Here is a 19,445-nt window from a genome sequence, read left to right as displayed (position 1 = left end):
TATATAGTCTAAATTGAGAGTGAGGCAAGAGGTATGGATCTTCACAGATCTCCTTTAATCTGCATATAATGATCTGTCCCCTAGAAATCCTATCTTGGCACACCGATTGATAAAAGTCCAAGTTTTAAAAATTATATTCCATCTGTCATGCTTCTCAGTAGAATAAATCCTCTTCAGGGATTGATGGAAAAATGTGATATTACAGCTATGCTGAGTCTATATACATAGCTAAAAAAATATAAAGAAATAAATGCCTTATATAATACAAATATCAATTTTTTTCCCCTTTAAGGCTTCTAATTCTGAATGGTAACCCATGGCTAAGAAGCCAATGAATGAGTGGAAATAATTCCCTCTGTACATGATTTTTATTATTTACATAATACAATATAGCATAAATGCTAAGGAGCATGATTATGTGCAATACATAAATATGAACTATCTGTACACATTTGCATATCTAACTCCAAACTAAAGTACATAAAAGTTAAGTCAAAAACCTGATGCCTTAAGAGTGAAGTAAAAACTAGGACTGAACACTGCAATTAAAAAAAAGTCGAAAGTAGTGCCTTGTGTACATACTTAACTATTTACAAATGAAAACAGGCATTACCACAACACTAGTCTAAACCATACTCGTTTATATGTAAAAAAACCACAAGTTTCATACATCACAAAAAAACCTTCCATTATAACACAGAAGTGATATTACCAGACAAGCATCAGTGAAGTATACTGCCTTTTCTAGAGTTGTTATTGTACAATGCTGTAGATAATGCAGCCCATGCAATACACCCAAGAACAACTATAGTCCTACACCCAAGTACAATTAAAATGATAAAAGCAGCCCTCTGAGAGTGGTTCTGGGTACCACTTAAGCCATGTTGGTTATGGTTTTTTTTTCCATGCAGAAGGGTGCAACTACAGTGAAAACTTAAGTTTTAAAAAAGCTTTAAACAACCTTTCTGGAACCGAAAACACATTCAACAGAAGATATACACAAGAAATCAAACTGTTCAAATACCTTTTGCAAAGTAAGATTCATCAGATGCACGTAATTTGATTAAAGCTGCTGTATGTAAAACCATGTAGCATTTATTTCTTCTTGGAAACAAACAAAAACTTTACTACAGTATTGTGCTACACAACATTTTTAGCTACACAAGAGTAAAGCAGACAAATCTTCTGGTGCAGGCCAGCACGCTGTTTCAGAGACAGAATCAAGTCTTTGAGTCAGTTTGATGGATTTACTGCCATATAAGTTGTTTCAATGTTTTTACCCTTTGAGTCAAAATGTCTTACTCTCACAGCATTCAGTAGATCGTGGCTTATATATGGCACCAAAAATATTCATTTCACTGAAAGATCTGATCCTTTATATATAGCTTACTTTCTGCTTCAAAAGAATGAGTTGTAGAAATTAACAGGGCAAAGTTTAACTATGGTAAAAGTAGACTGCCAGTCTTTTTCTGGTGTACCATTTTTTTTTTTATACAGGCACATAACACTAGCCAAAGATATTATACCTTGATTACATTCCCAAAAGGCAGATATGCTGCAAACATGCAGGTTTTACATATTTGTTTGGCACATGTGAACTAAATATTCTTGTCTCCAATACCTGTGCATTTCAATTTATGGTGCAGGTTATCATCCAATTTTATTCAAAGGGAGGGCATATACATTTATAGGGCTGTATCTATCCAATTCTGCCTGTAACAAACACCCAAACATCCTAAAATATCAATTATAAGACAGACAAGTTTAAAGTAAAACTCTGGAGAACATCAAAGGAAAATGCCATGCATCTGCTCTTTAATGTTTTCCTACGATATATTAAAATAAAAACAAAAACAAAATTCAGTCTCTTCACAAGTAGCAATTTAGTTTATATTCTCTGGATTTTTTCAGCCACAACAACTGGATTCTCTTTCCTGATTTTTGCTGCAGCTTCTGCTTTATAATCATAGGGGCAGTTGTGCTTGTCAGAATAACGGTGAAGTCCACAAAACAAATTTCCACACCGGCAGTCAAACCCTGTACAAACAAGAGGAAATAGAGTCACTTGAAAACTTAGCTCTAAAATACTCTAATTTATAGGTTTTTAGTTACTACAGAAGGGGAACTGAAGTTCAATACCTCTAAAATATAGAAGAAAAATACTGTCTTTTGAATTTCAGTAATACATACATTTTCATCCTATGTGTTTGTCATGTCAAAATTATTTAGCGCATATTAAAATAACTTTTAACCTTATACTTAACTTTGTCAAAAAATCAGTTGTTTTCCTTTGGGCAACAGAACTGATATTTATATAGTCTTTAAAAAATGAAGAGCTCTTTATTATCTCTCATATGACTATTCTATAGATGAGGAAACAAGTTTAATGTCCATGGTCACATTAAGTAGTAAGCTTCAGAGGTAGAATATAAATAGATATTTAGCTTCCTGACTCCCAAAGTCCTATATGCTATACATACAGGTTAAATATATTCTCCTGCCTACACAAGGGTGGACCTCCAAAACAAGCCTTTTTAGCATTCAGAGCACCTACCAACTAAGTGAGTGGAAAGAGACTATGATCCTGGCTAAAGAATACTCTCTACCTACCAAAAACAATTATGAATTAGTCCTTAGGTTATTATTACATATTAGAAAATTGTCCTTGGTATTTGCCAGGTTTTTCTCCCTTACCCTTATGGGGAGGCTGAGAACAAAGGGAAAAGAAAAAAGGGGGGGGGGGACTTAAGATTCATGAGAAAAGCTTTTATTATTAGTTGTGCCACAGTGGAATATGACAAATAGGACACATTTCAGCTATACAGCTGAAAAGAAGAATTTAAGAGATATCCCTGACCCTCCTCCACAGTTCAATTTACCTTTTAAGGTTAAAAAAAAAACAAAAAAACAAAAACCTATTTGTTCAATTTTTAAAACAGAGATCTTGATTGGTGGTGGGATTTTTCCATATGATGTTTGAAATTTAACATCATGCCAGTCCCCCTAACTAGTACTGAACATTGGTGTTCTCTCTCAGGCATACATGATTTTAAGGCAGTTGCAATACCTGTAAGGCCAACTTTCTTCCTGCACATGAAACATCGGTTCTTCTTTGGTTTAGGCAATTCTGGAGCTTTTTCTTCACTTCGAGAAGTACTAGGCTGAGAAACTGATGGACTTGGCTGAGTGACAACTGGAGAATAAAGCCAAGAAATGGAAATTTGACAAGAGTTAACTGGCTGACAGCTTTGTGAAATATCTGGTGATCATATTCCCTCAAATGATTCCTCAAGGACTCTCATCCTACCCTCATTCTGTACAGCAGTGTTGCTAAAATATTTTAAAAAAACACCTCTTTGATCAACATTTCTTAGTAGTTAGGATTCTTAAAGACACAATGCTACCTACACTTTTATATAAGCAGATTTAGAGTTTGCAAAAGAATATGAACTCATACTGTATAGACCAACATCTCGTCTTCTATATAGTATCAACTTCTAGGACAACAACAGAACAAGCTGCAGCAAAATCCAAATAAACTACAACAAAGAACCAATTTAACCAGAACATAATTATTCTCATTTGGATAAACAAAAGCATCAACTTTTCAAAACTTGTAGGCATTGGCAAAAATAAATAAATTAATAAAATCAAAATACCATATGAATCCCAAACCATGTGAACACTAGAAGAGTATTTTTTAAAGAGTTCAAATGTTCAGTATCACTCATATGCATCCTATGCCCACCAAATGGAGAAAAGAAGCTAAAAACAAAATTTCTCTTCTGCCCAATTGTATTTTTTGAAAAGTCTTAATGACAGAAGTAACTCCAAGCGCACTAGTAATATTTATAAAATGAATGAGTTGATGATTTAGAACTACGGAGACAAGACATTATCTCTTTATTAAAGAAAGTCAGGTGTTTCACTATCAGGTTTTTACTCCTCTGCAAACCTAATTTTAAATAAGTGCCAAGTAAAAGATATAAGCAGCAAATTATGAAAAGCCCATAGAAAACAGATTAGTTAAATTCAGTCAACCTAAGAATAAGCTTAATTTTTAAAGCCCCAAATTTCCAATATAAAGCCATTAGGACAGTATTTACAAAACTTAAAACATTCTTCATTTGTGTCCCAAGGTAATATAAACCAACTTTTCAAATGTGTCATTAACTAGTAGCCTTTTACAATTTACTAGGCAATATAGAAAATATAACCTTACTTGTAGATCCTTACCCATTTTGCCTAAAGGTTTATAAGTATCAATGCTTTCAGCCTTACAGTGTAAACTTTTGGTTTAGAGGCAAGGGTTTTGTGGAACTCTTTTAGGGTCATTTATTAAGTACTATAATGAAAGAGTAATGAAACTATTAAAAAGCCTAAAAATAGTTTTAGTACCCTGGAACTCTCCTTAGTAAAAAAAAAAAAAATTTAAAAAAAAAAAAAAAATTTGTGGATAGAGCACCAGCCCTGGATTCAGGAGGACCTGAGTTCCAATCCGGCCTCAGACACATAACACTTACTAGCTGTGTGACCCTGGGCAAGTCACTTAACTCCCGCTGCCCACCAAAAAAACCCCCAAAAAACAAAACCTTTTTAATTCTTGCTAAAGCTGGCACACCTATTGGTATAAATAGAAATGGAACAATTCCTTGCTGTGTGTTTAAATTAAAAAAAAAAAATCACCTGGGAAGTATTATAAAATAATTTGGTGGAATCCAAGAAGTTAGGGAGGGCTCAGCTGTATATTCAATATTACAACAGAAGGGGGACCTTTAGAAATAACTCAGCCTAATCTCTTATTAAGAGAGAGTAACCAGGTCAGAAGTTAAGTGACTTTCCCAAGGTCAAACTGTTTATCAACTAAGCAGATTACAGAAACTTATCTCCTCTATCAGGTACTCTTTCCATTAAATGGCCAGCTAGAATGCTGGATTCTATTAGAATTCTATTATTCCATTAGAAGGGCAAAAGGAATGGAGAGGGTGGTATTGGTGAGGACAACAGCTGGGAGATTCAGCCAGTTCTGTAAAAGGAGGAAACTTACTTTTTCCAACATTTACACAACTATCTCCAGCCCAAAGTAAAACTGAGAATTTCCTGGGCTAAGTAACTTCGTAAATATAAACTACAATCTTAGCCATGGTGTTAAAAGTAAATAGCTAAAGACAGCTTCATCAATTTTCACCTAAGCCACTCTCCTATGAAGTTGTACACTGTTTATATTTGCAATTTGCAAGGAAATTATAGGATGAATGATCCATATATAGAACACACAGACCACCCTGTGTTTTTCCACAGATATTCAGACATTCTTTCTCCAGATGTTAGAACGATTCCCAAACTAGGACAAATGCATAAGGTTGTTATCTTATGAATCGGAAATGCTTTTGCTTAGTCTCATTTCCATAAGGAGGTAGTACAGTACCTACAGTTCATTTCTTGTCTTGGAAACATGCTTCTGACATACTCCTAAGAACTATTTGCATTGGTCACTAAGTTTAATTTTTACTGATGTGATCACTGTCATCCTGAGAATACAAGCAGTGTATTCTCATCCTTTCCAAACCTATCCCTCCATAATCTAAATGTCTAGCAGAACATTAAGATAAATTGCTAATAACATCTTAATTACATTTTAACAACCAAAGAAGCTTTTCTCAGTCCAGTCTAACAAAGACTAGGTAAGGAAAATGAGACCAATACTAAGCCTACTATGTAACTGCTGAAATTCCTATTTTCTTGACAATTCTGTCACCTCTTCCCCCAAGCAGGCCACACCTTGATTTATAATTCCTCTGAGATTTATTTTGCTAAAGTCTCTTAGCCATGTATCTAAACAACTTTATCTCTTCCAGTTAATGTTAAAATACAATCTTACAGCACACTACCTATGCATGCAATATTTTCTTCAGTGCTTATGACAAGTCTTTGCTGAATGAAAAGTTTCTCTGAAAAATTAAGATTCTGTTTCTTTTACAGAAAAATCTTTAAACCCACTAACATTCATTTTTCAAATAGTAAGCCTCACTCTCTTCCTGGGGAAGGGGAAGGAGTTAAGTAAAAATGAGAGTAAGTCACATGAAGACCCCAAAATATTTTTCTAAGTTCCTAGAATCTCCAAAACCTTTAATCCAGTATTTAAAATGCTGCTCCTGCTGGGCCTGCTTTAGAAGAACAGGCCAAGAACTACTTTGGAATTAGCAGCATATATTTACATACACAAAGCTGAATTCCTTTAAAAGGTTATTGTAAAGTAAGTTAAACTGATACCATGAGAGACATATTTATTATTAATTGGTTTAGGAAGTTCCTCTTCCTCAGACATTACAATGGTAATCATCAGGAAGAGCCAGTTTGAATTATTACAATTTTCAAATTAGAAGCATCTTTTACTACCACATATACATGTGAGAAAAAAAATCAACTGATTTACCACACACTGTGTCTCCTTCGTAGGAAGATACACAAATAACTTCACAGCTGTGCTAAGAAACTGAGCAGCTGTTCAGTCACTTCACCAAGCTAACAACAACTCACTAACGCCTTAACCAAAAGGGTCACTGGAGGACCCAATTATCATCAAGATTAGGACGTGTAGATTTTTTGGGTAAAGACTGACTTTAAAGATCTCAAAATGTCCCTTCACATCTGCTTAAAGTTCCATATTACTAAATGCTTTGTTACACAAAAAGTATACTGTTTTACATCAGGACTTGTCAGTGGAAGGAAGATTCTTCTTGCAAATACCTTCTCTTGTTCTTCAATAGAACTGTGAGGACTCCCTATACAAACCCTTTCTTCAGACCTCTGAGGAGCATTCAGAAGGAATTAATGTTAAGCGATTAAAAGCATACCTGGCTCTGATGCCTCTGTTTTCGGTGTGGTTATTTTGTCCTCTCTTGAAATGCTCATTTCTGTCATTTGCTGTGTTACAGGCAAAGCGGCCACAGGCACATTTCTATTTGAGTTCAGTAAAATAAAATTTTTTAAAGGCATTAATAGCTCAACATTTTAAATGTGTATTTTCAAAATATTTTAGCTTCTTGGGTACTGTTTTTAAGCTTATTGTCTACAAGAAGGTATGTAGACACATACTTTGTCCTCATAGCAGTTTTAACTTTTAAAATACTTTTATAGTCTAGTCTTCATTTTTGTACCAGTCTTTCTCCTTAAGAGAAAAGGTCAGTTCTCATACAATGTAGGCATTTAACAATTTATCAAATGGATTTATCTGTAATCTTTGACTAACACAGAGTCAATTCTTTTTAAAAAAAATATAGAGGATAACTACCATTCTCTCTGAGTTATGTATGTGCTAAAGAACAAGCAACAAAAACTACTTCAAATTCAAAGTTCAAGGCCTTCTACAGCCAAACTCTCTACCATAGCACTTTGGCTAGCTTTGTCCTCCCATTCTAATTTGTACCATAGTTATAAGAGGCAATATTCTCTTTTACTAAATAATATGGATTTCTATTGGCTTATGCACTTTTACTCCTTGCATTTTAATTCATTTAAGCTTTTTCTTGACTGCTATACTTGAAGTTCCTTGAGGGCAGAGATTACGCCTTTGGCATGGTACTTCCTATTATCTTCGGTAGAACCAAAGGCTGAATGAGTAGTACTCCTCAATACTACAATGGTAATTGCCAAGCTTACAAAATTATATTACACTCCCAAAATTTGTCCATTTGATTAAATAACTCAAGTGCATTACTTGTTGACTTTGTGCCCTCCTCTGACATTTAAAATGTACAAAGTCTCTATTTAGTGTTTTCTTTAAAGGAATGTGTTGTAATGTTTATATTTTCATTCAAACATCTACTACATATCATTTATATGCAATGCTTGATACATCTGAAGTATTCCCTTACCAGGAAGAAGGAATATGGCACAACTTTACTTATGCTTTGTAATGCAACACAAAAATAACCTGAAAACAAAATCTTACCTTGATTTTTCAGATGTGCTGCCAGCAGCACCTTCACAGTTGTTTAAACTAGCTTCTGCTCTTTGAACTGATGCAGAGTCTGAGGTAGGACTGTTGGAACCACTAGCTGATCCTATAAAACAAAAACAGGAACAGTAGATTGGGAGAAACTTCTTAAAAATTCAGGAAGGAAAAATCTTACAGCCTACAAGATGTCCAAAGATGGAAAGGGCCATCTGAGTAGATACTGAGTTCCCTATCACCAGAGCAGAAGCTAGATGACCACTTGTCAAGAATGTCTTAGGAGGGACTTCCTGTTCAGGTGCAAGTTGGACTAGATGACCTGTCTGATATTCCTTACAACTCTTGAGATTTTGTGATTTCTAAGAATTAGTCTACTATCATGTAACCTTAAAAGACATTTCCATATTAATAAATAATCACACATAAAGTGTTTAGGTAAATTGATCTTCTTCTAATCACCTCTACTCTGCTGGCAGAATCCTCTACTTATTCCTAGGGTGATGGTTCAAATAAAATACAAAATTAAAATGACATATCCAAAGCATTCTTGAAGCATGGAGCAAATTCTCAAATATAAAAATGAAAAGCTAATCATTATGCAGCTTCCCTTCCTCTTTCCCCCAAGTAAGCTCCTTGAGGTCAGGGCCTATTTTTTTTTTTTTGCCTTTGTCTTTATCTCCAGCACCTTGCAAAGTGCCTTGCACATAGTAGGTGTTTAACACAAGCTTGTTGAATTGAATATCTTCACAAGTATTTTGCTGTTGCCTTTTGTTAAGTTCAAAAAATTTCTCCCCTCAAGGTTCCAGTAGATTTCAGTAACAGGTTCCCAACTTCGGCTCACACACTTGGTTCTAGAGTTCTTTCCGCCACTTCTTCAAATATTATGATTTTCCTTGGCAACAACTTACCCATTGGGCTCATTCTGCCACTATTCTGCTGCCGCTGAAGATGTTCTTTGTAGCAAACTGAACACATGCCATTTGTCCTAGGATTTCCATAAAAGCCACATCCTGTGCTACACAGCATGGGCCCTGGGGTCTGGTTTGTCTCCTGAGCCATTTCTCTGGGCTGTAAATAAAACCAGAAAAAAATGCATTAGAAGCTGGCATATCACCAAAATCAATCATTGACTTGGTATGATATCATCAGTATCTTTGCTTTTTCTAGAAACAAATGACATCAGCATTCTTAACAGAGGCAGTAACTGTATTCATAATGAGTTTCAGTAGAGCAGAAAAATACTAGTTTTTTATCTCTTTTCTGAACCCAAGGCACACTGAAAATTATATTTTCATATTGAATTTTTTCATATTGAAAAATTCTAAAGCCATATATTCACCTTTCCCTCACCATTAAACATTAATTTCCATTCTATCACTTTTCATTAATAACCAATCCTTTCAGAAGATAAACTAAACAATGTGATTTTTCACAAGCTTTGAGATCTGATATTTACTGTCATTCTATTTTGTTCCTTTACATGAGTAATTTCATAAATAATATTTAAATTATCTACAAAGTAAATCATTTGGATGAGTAAAAGGAAAAAAAAATGTAACAAGGAATCTCAATGTGTCTTCTTTTAAAGCTTGAAAGGTGTTTATAAAGTTACAGAGGGAGTTTAAACAAGGTTGCATTTGTAATGTGACCCAGCCTGTTAACTGGCAACAACATACGTGCAGATCCTTAAGTATCTCTAGTTCAGCTACTTCTTGTGAAATCCCTCCACGTACTCTTCACTTTGAGAAAATTAGTTCTTCAAGTACTTAAAACATTATTTATTATTGATAATTCTGATTTATCAATTTTTAGATTAGTCAGCCAAGGACTCTAGCTATTGTAATAAATTTAGAGTGAATGCTCCTCAACATCCCACTTCCAGCAGGTAACAAAACTTTGCTGCTTGTGGGAACAGGGACATGGAAAAGCTAGGGCAATATAAATACTTCACCTTCACTAGTGGTTAATCTCTGACGCAAGGTTACTAGACAGAACTCGATATAGCAACCAAATCCTTGTGTTTCCAAGGGCACCATTATAATTGGCACTCGGTGTAATCACAAACTGAGGAATTAAGTTCATTAGGTTGTCCTCTGGGTAAGAATTCCCTTTTCTTAGAAAAAAGTGATCTATAAGAAATTTTAAAAATAGAAACTGGAAGGTTTTCCAGGTCATTTTAAAATATTAGTATAATTGCCAGTAGCAAATAATTTTAAAAGGGCAGCACTGTAGGCTTATGGAACATTTTAATTCTTTTTAAAATCTGTAATCAAACCATAATTGAGAAACTTATCAGAGTTGTAAACATTTTGGATAAATACACCAAAAAGGGCTGTAAGCACAAGATATAACTGAAGGAAACCTTCAGAAAACCAAATACTAAAAAAATGTGCTTTGGCAATTTTAAAAGCAGTTATTGAAATACTTTTATTTTTATTACTATATTCTATTGCTTCCCTAATGTAATAAAAATTGGAGGGTTAATATCAACTAGAATCCTGAATTCAACAAATACTTAACTGTCTACTATGTACAAGCTTGTTGGTAGTCTTTAAAATACAGATTATAGGAAAAACAGCCTCCTGTAAAAGGAGATTCTATTTTAGGGAGTGGGAGAAGTTACAAGTAAATAGAAGATAACTTGAGGAAGGAGAGCATTAACTAGGGGGAGACAGAACAAGAAACACTTCCACCAGGAAGAAGCACAGGACTTTTAATGCACCTAAAATCTCCTAGGAGATTAAAATGTAATAAATATTACAGGTTTGGGGGTTGGTCTATGCAAAGGCACTACAGCATGAATATATCTCAAGTTAATATGAATTCAGTACAAACCTAGGTAAAGCGATTATTAATTACATTAGTAGAAACACTATACATATTTGTCAAGCTGACCTGTGCCCAGATTTGACTTCCTATAATTTAGCTAGCTGCCTGTCCCTTTAAATAGGACTTATGGAAATTTAGCTTACTCATTTTACAGCTGGATACTGTAAACATATTTCATCATCACTTTATTATTTAGAAAACTGGCTGAACGTATTTTATAAAAATATTTTAAGTAGTACCAAAAATACCCTTCAGTGATTTATGCAAATGAAAATGTGATGGCCTACCAAGTCCCACGTACTAATCTCTGTATTTCTATGCACAAAGTCAAGCCCTTAATTTCAAAGTTACTACTTCTCCAACCACTAAAATTATGCTAGTTCATTACTCGTGTAGTAGGTCCTAGTATGTCCAAGTATCACTTGACAACACCTTTAAAAATAAGCTACAATAAAAAATTATGAACACCGTATAGCTCAAGCCACAATTTGATTAATGTTTCAATAATCCCAAATTTGAAAATTAAAGATGGTTGGGTGTCTGTTTTTTAGTGTTTTGAGGCACACAAGTACCAAACTATACAGAACAAAAAACAAAAAAAAAAAAAAAAAAGTCACTTGGCTGATCAAAATTTACCACCTTCTTCTCTACCCCGGAGGATACATATAAAGTTGTGCTTGCTAGATAAGGCTACTAGGAAGTCAACATCCTCTAACTTGCTTTATCTCACTGTTTTCCCCAGGAACGCCAGTTTTAAATGCCATCACGTGTGCTCTGCTTGCTTTAATACTTCTCAGAAGCTTAGATCACATGGGTGGGTACATTAGCTTCCGCCTGTCACAAGGCTGCAATGTGACAGGCTGAGGTGGAGGCTCTCACATACAACCTCGTCAACAGGGGCCTCTGAAATCAGCTTCTATTTATATCCCAGAGGCTGCCAACTCCTACAAGACCTAAAGAACTGAGGCTGTGGAACTCCTATCCCTACTGTAGGAAAAAGGTAAAATCCCATTAACACTGCTCCATTTTCCTTTATGTAAGGAGGGAGGACAATCTAAAATCCCATATAGAAGATAAAGCATCGTAAACGAGTCACTTTAAAGAGCCCCAGACATTTCAACATGATAAGGAACAGCTGAGAGAACCCTCAAAGGCAAGTCATGCTAATTGGTGAATTCTGCACATAAACTTTTGGGAGTGGGGAGGCCTGTTTACCATTAGGTTATCAAATAATCAGGTTTACAAATTTTGTAAAGAATAATGTCTTTGTTTAGGGCCGAAATAGGAATTTATAAGGTTACGTTTCTCAGTGATTATTTTAAAGCTGCAACAATATTGTAAAAGTTACCCCACTGGGGAAACTCCCCTTTTACCTCATCTTAAAACAGATAAGTAGCAAAATCTTCACACCCCCTATATAAAGTAAGGTACCTTTATGAAAATGTAGTTCTTTGGGCTAACAACAATAAATTTTAATTTGTGGGAAATTCGCTTTTAAACCAGTATTTAACTCAATTCAAATTAACTACCAATATTTCCACAAACGTGGTAAGGGTTTGTTTTTTGGGGGGGGGAATCTTAAGAATTGGGGGAGGAAGCCAGCCCTGTGAGGTCAAAAAGTGAATTCCTTGGAATAATTTCAATGACAGGATAAATAGTATTTAGGTCAGAGAGACCTAGTTTCAGACCTAATAACCTCCTCTTGAAAAACAAAGTCACGGAAGGCCCACACTGAATTAAAGAATCGTGTGGACAGCCAACCTTCAAACCCTTCCTAAAAATGCAAGCTTTGTTTTGAGCACGTATTTTTGGCAAGGTTTGGTCCATGACTTGTAAGGAAAATGGCTTTAAAAGGATCTCACGTTCACGACCTACAACCAGAGTGACCTAGAACAAAAGGGAGAGCCCTACACTTCTTTCAAGCCAGGGACAGCTGGGGGCAGAAACACACAAAAGAGGGAGGGAGAGAGGGGTACTATGAAACAGGGGATAGCAACATTTTCCCTCCCCCCTCAAAGTCTGGGGGAAGGGGAGACTTGCCCCTAGGTGAAACAAAGCCGACAACACTGAAGCTTGTTCAGAAACAGCTACCGTGTTCAGCCTTGGAGAATAGGGGGGCTCCTCTCCCCCCCACCCCCCTCCAGGCCTACCACAAGAGCCGCGCGGCCTGGCGAGGTACAAAATCACTGAGTCATGCTGAACAAACTCATCAGCACCTCGGGTCTACTACCCCCCGGGCCTTCCCCCTCCCCATACACTGAACCTGAACCCTCCCGGTCGCCAAGGGTCAACTGAGGGCCCCCCCCACACCCGCGCGCACGCACACACACACGCGGAACCCCGGCGCGCGGGCCAGCCCCGCGTCCTCCTCCTCTTTGTTTCTTCCTCCCTTTCTTTCCTCGCCCAGGGCAGCGGCAGCCGCCGAAGCAGAAAAAGAAAAAAGCCGCCGCTTCCTGACAGATTTCCAGGGGAGTGGGGGAGTGGCGGTCTCCACGTCCTCGCCACGAAGAGGCCGCGGCATTGGGGTGGTATAAAGGAGCGATGGAGGGGAGGGAGGAGGAAGCCAGGGAAGAAGGGCCCCGGGCCACGACGACAAGATGACGCCGCCGCCTTTGTGCTTCCTCGGCGGCCTAGCGCAGGTGGGCCCCCACCCCTGCAGGCCCGGCCTGGCTCGGGCCCAGCACGTTCGCCCCTAGGCCCGGGCTCCTCGAGCTCGTTCCAGGGTACGATTTCTATCCGGACGGGCCTCGATTCTCCCAGGAGGGGGTCGAGGCCCCCCGGCGTCCTCGCCCCAAATAAGGAAGGCCGTAAAGCACTTTCTTCAGGACCGCCCGTTCACCCCATCCCCCCATAACCGTCCAATTCCCCCCTCCCCCACGACTCCCCTCCTCCTCCCTCCGTGGCAAAGCCTATACAAAGCACGACCGAGGCGCGACCCCTCACCCCCCCACCCCGGGAAACCCCTCAACTCCTCACTTACGAGCTGGGCTCTAGGCAGCCGAGAAACCCTCGAGAAGATGGGAGTGATGAGAAGCTGCAGGATACGAAGAGGGCGGCCGGCTCTGCCTCCGCGACGGCCGGGCGGAGGGGGGGGCAGGAAAGGGAGGACGCGCGGCGGTGCACCAGCGGCGGCTCCCGGGCCGGGCGAGGCGCGTGCGGCGGAGCAGGTCCCGGGCGGAGCTCGCGCCCACCAGCGGGAGCACAGGCGGCGGCGGCGGCGGCGGCGGCGGCGCCTCCTCCTCCACAGCGCCCAGGTGCCGTTGGCTGCCCCGGAACCGGGCGCGCGAGCGAGAGGAAGCCCGGGGGCCCGAGCTCGCGCGACTGCCTCCGCTCCCTGGTTCTCTCCTTTGTTTCGGCGGCGCGGAGCGTGGCCGAGACTCGCCGAGGGGCTCGGGAAATGGGAGGAGGGAGTGGGAGGGGGACGAGCGCTGGAAGAGGCGGAGGGAAGAGGCGACGGCGACGACAACAACGGGGCCGCTTCCTCCCCGGGGTCAGGCGGCGACTCCGAGGCCTGCGTGGGGGGGAAGGTCCCGACGGTCTTTTATGGGGCCCTTCCTTCTCCTTCCTCCTCCTCCGGGAGAGATTCTCGCGCTCACGGTGGCTCGCTCGCTCGCGCCGCCCCCCCCTCTGCCACCAGCAGCCCCAGCGTGCAGGCAAGCCCGCTGCGGTGCGCTTTCTGCCGTCTGTTCACTCGCTCTCAGCCCCAAGTCTCGAGGCAGAAGGAGGCGGGGCGGGGACGTCAGCGAAAACCCCACCGGCGGCGGCGGCGGCGGCAGGGGCGGGCCGAGGACACACAGCAGCAGCGGCAGCAGCAGCAAACAGCACTCCGACCAACCGAGGCGGCGGCTAAAGCTCCTCCTTGCCGCTGCTGCTGCCGCTCCAGCCTCGAGGACGATGACGAGGATGACGAAGGGTTCTCTGTAACTCCGCCCCCGGGCTCCCGGCTCCCGGGCTCCTGGACGGCAGAGCCGAGGAGGAGGAGGCAGCGGGCGGGGGGTGGGACAGCCGAGCCTCGGGAGGGCAGTGGGCCGTCCCGGGAGGGGCAGACAAAGCAACAGTCACTCAGACCTATGCAAAAAGCGCCCGAGCTGCAGGGGCCACCACCCCGAGGGTGGGACTGGGAGGCGGGAGGAGTGTGGAAGATGCTCGTCTATTTTTAACTTGATAAACGCCCTCACCCTCCTGCTACTTTCCCATTAAAGCTCCTGTTTCCCCCTCCCCGATCCTGAAAGTTCTCACGCTTTGTCTCAAGCCAAGGGAGGATTTTTTTTTTATTTTTGGTCTCTGTTAAGTTGGGAGAGAATCGCCCAAAGAAGTCTCTCTCATCTGCCAGATAGGTCAGTCTCTCTTCTTCCTTTGCTCCTATTATCGCAGCCAGGCTCGCTTTGTCACAGAGGCTTTTCTCTCCCGGGGCCACCTGGAGGTATCATTAACACCCCTTTACAAATGGGAAATCCGAGCCCGGAGAACTTGAAGTGACTCGCCCTAGGTCGTGCTGTGGTTATGCTGTGTCAGGAAAAACTCTTGGCGCCCTGGGCGGCCTATTCTTTTGGCCTCAAAGTAGTAGTTCTGTTCTGGACAGACTGTTTCGGCCAGTCCTTGGAAACCCCTAGAAACTGACTCTTCCAGCAAAGCGATCGTGAATTGGGAGAAAGTACCAAATGTTCTATCAGAGGAATGTTGGAGTAAGGAACACACAGGCAAAAAAAGGGGGGGGGGGTAGCCGGAGGCGGAGAAAGAAAGCGGGAGAGACCATTAGCTGAGACCGCAGAGCTGATGGAGAGACTCGGTGGGGAAATCAAAATGGCACAAAGTACGAGCGTTTGGGAAAAATCGGCAGTGACCGGAGAATCGATCAGTTCAATCTGACCTCACTAGAAAATGCAATAACACTGAAACTAGCGGACAAGAAAATAATAGCTAAAATGTATCTGATACGTCAGGCCTGTGAGATGTTCAGCGATTTCCCTTCTCTTCTTTCGTTTGGTTGTGGGGGTGGGGAGCCGTGGAAGGGGAGATTTGACAAGTGGATAATTCTGGTTTGTGACACTTCGTGCATAACTGAAACTCAGTCAGTCAAAACATTCAACTTTTAGCTGCCACATCCCCAAATCATAGCACGTAGTTCTTTATCTTAGTGAACTGTATGGGTGTGCAAGATATTTAATTTTCTGCTCCCTCAAGATTATTGTGATCAATTATCAAACTGTGGTGGTGTTGTTTGGGACAATGAGCTAAATATGTCCTCAGAACCCTTGGAAATTGCTTTCTTGAATAAACTTCTGACGAATCAATTTATTTTAATTTGCCCCTTTTTCATAAAGGGGAGTGAAGCCACCTGAATGACCTCTTGGGTGGTGTGATGTGTTTTGAAGGCTGCTAAAAGTTGAAAGGCATCACCATCTTTGTGGAGGGCAGAAACACAACTTTGGTGTTGTATACTTAAGACTTTTTTTTTTAATGTTGCATAAATACAAGATTAAATAATTTGCTACTAGAAATCACATGGTATGTGATTAATAGTTGTGCTTAACAAGCTCAATATAAGTTAGCATGTGTTAGAGTTTTATGAAATTTCTGCTTAGAGAGACTCCCTGGAACAGTGGAATGACAGCCTCCTCTCTAAATGTCTGGGTAGCAGAGGAGGGAAATCTTCCGGAGGCTGGAGCTACAGCTATATTTACTAGTCTCCTGAGTTTTCAGTTAGAACTTGGGACCCATTATCCCCTGGAAATTTAAGGGGAACCTGTTACTACTATAGCTCCACTAACATTATGAACCAAATTTGTGGTCTAGTAAAAAAGAGCATGGGCTTGACTATCAGGACCATTGTTATATGCCTCGAATATGGTAGGCCCTTAATAAATGCTTCTTGATTTGATTTGGTTTGTGTGACCTAAGGTACGAATCCCTTAATTTTTCTGTAACTCAGCTTCTTGGCCTATAAAATGAGAGGCCTGGACTAGATGATTTCTAGTGTTCCTTTCAGTTCTTGATTGTATGATTCTGTCCAAAAGACTTTCATGGCTCAGCTGAGAAACTAGCCATCATTTAGGGTATTGCTTATTTGGGAAACCAATAAAATAATAAAATTTTTAGAATTGGAAGTGATATTAGATATCATCTAATAGAACCCCTTCATTTTTCAGGAGAAGCAACTGATAGGAAGAACATTTGTGATATAACCCAAAGTTATACAAACCAGTTAGCTACTCTACTTCTGACTGACTGTAGTATACATGGCCTCATATTCTGAGTTCCAAACAACTGACTTAAAAGTGACCTTTTAGAAAGCCACCCACTTGTAAGTTAGGGGCTACCAATGTTTAGTTTTGAACCCACAATTGAAACATAAGAATAAAAAGGAAGAATTTGGAGAAAATTTAAAGGAGAACCACCTCACTGGGAAAGAATTGATACATGGGAAATAGCTCCTTAGAAGAAAAGCTAAGGTATCTAAGTTTACAAGGAAACTCAGTAACATCTGACAAGGGTTAGTTATCTATGACCCACAAGTCTGACATCCTCAAGTATCAAGGAGCACAGTAAACCTGTTAAAGAGAGAACCAGCGCTGTTTGCATTTGTAGTTGCAAAAATGCAGATTTTCTTTAACATCAGTATCCTACATGTCCACACTTTGGAGTTGTTTCCTTATGAAGGTAATGCAATTGATGAATCAACAATAATTTATTAAGTACTTGCTGAATGTTGGGGATACAAAAAAAAATAGTCCCTATCTCCAAGAATCTTGTGTGGTAAAGAAGATATATACCTAAACTGGTACATATAAGATAAATCCAGAGTAGATAGAAAGTAACCTTAGAGAGAAAGGCCCTAGCAGCTGGGGGAATGGAAAAGACTGAAAATATTAGTTGAGATATCCAGAAACAGAAAACACAATTTGAGAGAGGAGGCTTGTGATGAAATTCTATGGTTCCAGATGTCTATATATAAATATACACAGGGAGTGTGTAACAAGGAAGATGAATTAGTTATCTTCACGCAAGGAAGCAATTTGGACCTTTTAAGTATCACAACTAGGTAGACTTAGACTACAACTAATATGACTTTGGGATGCAAGTGATCTAGAAAGTAAGTTAAGAGGTTAAAATAGTTACTAATGCTTATAATAAAGTCTGAAGCAGCTTTCTTGTATAATACTTTTCTTGCCCTCAGTGATATCTTCACTCTCTATCAGTATTCTTTAAGTTTTCAGCAGCATCCACAGCATCATCTTTTAGTGTCAGTAATAACTTTAACCTTTTAGTTAGGAGGCTACTTACTATACAATATATGTTGAAATTCTTCAAATATTGTTTCATTTAGTATTTGTGCAGTTTTTTTCACTTCCTAAATTAAGTAAAATATTGTTGAGTAATAAAAAGCCCTGAAATTCTGTGGATACCTACAGTCATAACTAGAAATTCTGGTACCCAGAGCACATTCAGTTTTGGCTAAGGAATGAGGGTAGTTCAGAGGACGTTTTTGGCCCCAGTTAGTTGCTATTACATCAGGAAGCCCCCAAAACCACAGTAAGAACTCATAGAAGACGATAGAAGACATCCCTTGATCTAATGCAATTTTGCTGAACAATTCCTTCTAAGAGATGGGAGGAGAAGAATGCAATAGATGAGAGTGTTTTGATGGGATGGGAAAGGAACAGGACTTCTATGGAAAGGAAATGCCTTGCTTCCTCCCTGACATTGGCTTCCCTAGTGCAAAGCCTTTTAACCATTCCTTCCAGCCCTGCCATTTAAGAGGCAAAAGAAGCCTGGCAAATACGACCTTTAAGTTATATGATGTTAAAGACCTTAGAATTGAGTTTACTCACAAAGCACCAACTTCACACCAATAAACCATATGTGCTTAACATGGAAATTTTTATGGGTCAGCAGACATCAATTGAGATACTTGAGGTCTTGGCGTATTGTTTGTTTATTAAAAAAAGGATAAGATTGCAGAGCAAAATGCTATCTTAAAGGCTTTCCTCCAAAAAGGAGTCTCTCATGTGTAAATTAAAATCATAAAAGATTCATTGAAAGATGGCATAATTTTGCTGGACAACCCTATGATTATCCAAGTGAAGCAGAAAACAGGGAGACATATATGCTCACCAGAGGTGTTTGCCATTTTTCATGGAGGCTGTCCAGCAGAGTCCCTAAGTAGGAGAATTTCTGTTTGCTGGGATTCTCTTGTTTGTAGATTTCATCAAACCCTAGAATACTGAGGTCTTCCAATGAGGTCCACAATCACTCAAAAGAATTGGTTCTAAAAAAAAAAAAATTGGTTCTAATGATCCACCAGGGAAATACCAGATGATGGGTACATAACTGGTCCATCAATACATTATCTTAGACCTTCAAATGGACAGTAAGCTAAACCCAAAATTAAATAGGCCCAGAAGTCCTAAGATAACTTTGTAGGGGCAGTTGACACAGCACACAGGGTTCTCAGATTATATCAGTAGGTCAGATGATAGTGCTAGAGGTCTTTAGCGTATAGAGTTAAAACTGCCCAGCACTTGTGGGAGAAGGGAGTTAATTCCCCAACACAGGCCTCTTCAAGGACAAAAGTTTGGTATCCTTTCTGGTGAGGCTTGGGGGTGGAGTGAGGAGGTACTAGTCAGTGGACCAGGGAACACTGGATGGGTGTTGATAC

The 19,445-nt window shown here is 39.9% G+C and overlaps 1 protein-coding gene across 1 annotated transcript; it reads right to left on the bottom strand.

Annotated features, from left to right (window-relative positions):
- Positions 1 to 349: 349 nt before the first annotated feature.
- ZFAND5 (zinc finger AN1-type containing 5) lies at positions 350 to 13,850 on the bottom strand. Its single transcript, XM_027839221.1, has 6 exons — positions 13,767 to 13,850; positions 8,866 to 9,025; positions 7,955 to 8,066; positions 6,858 to 6,961; positions 3,068 to 3,193; positions 350 to 2,037 (listed from the first exon to the last, which is right to left on the bottom strand). The coding sequence occupies exons 2-6, from the start codon at positions 9,014 to 9,016 to the stop codon at positions 1,889 to 1,891; spliced, it is 642 nt and encodes a 213-aa protein (XP_027695022.1). The 5' UTR covers positions 9,017 to 9,025; positions 13,767 to 13,850; the 3' UTR covers positions 350 to 1,888.
- Between the last annotated feature and the right edge of the window lie 5,595 nt (positions 13,851 to 19,445).

The sequence above is a fragment of the Vombatus ursinus genome, unplaced genomic scaffold, assembly GCF_900497805.2.
Source record: "Vombatus ursinus unplaced genomic scaffold, bare-nosed wombat genome assembly UNPS02014832.1, whole genome shotgun sequence".
Taxonomy (NCBI): Eukaryota; Metazoa; Chordata; class Mammalia; order Diprotodontia; family Vombatidae; genus Vombatus; species Vombatus ursinus.
Note: the sequence above shows the minus strand (reverse complement) of the source record. Positions and strands in the feature narration are given on the sequence as shown.

Excerpts from the sequence above, each read along its gene's own strand:
- ZFAND5 (XM_027839221.1), bottom strand. The coding sequence starts at position 9,016 with ATGGCTCAGGAGACAAACCAGACCCCAGGGCCCATGCTGTGTAGCACA. Across the intron at positions 3,194-6,857 it reads AACAGAGGCATCAGAGCCAG|TTGTCACTCAGCCAAGTCCA; the intron begins GTATGCTTTTAA and ends TTTATTCTCCAG. Across the intron at positions 2,038-3,067 it reads GAAGAAAGTTGGCCTTACAG|GGTTTGACTGCCGGTGTGGA; the intron begins GTATTGCAACTG and ends TTGTTTGTACAG.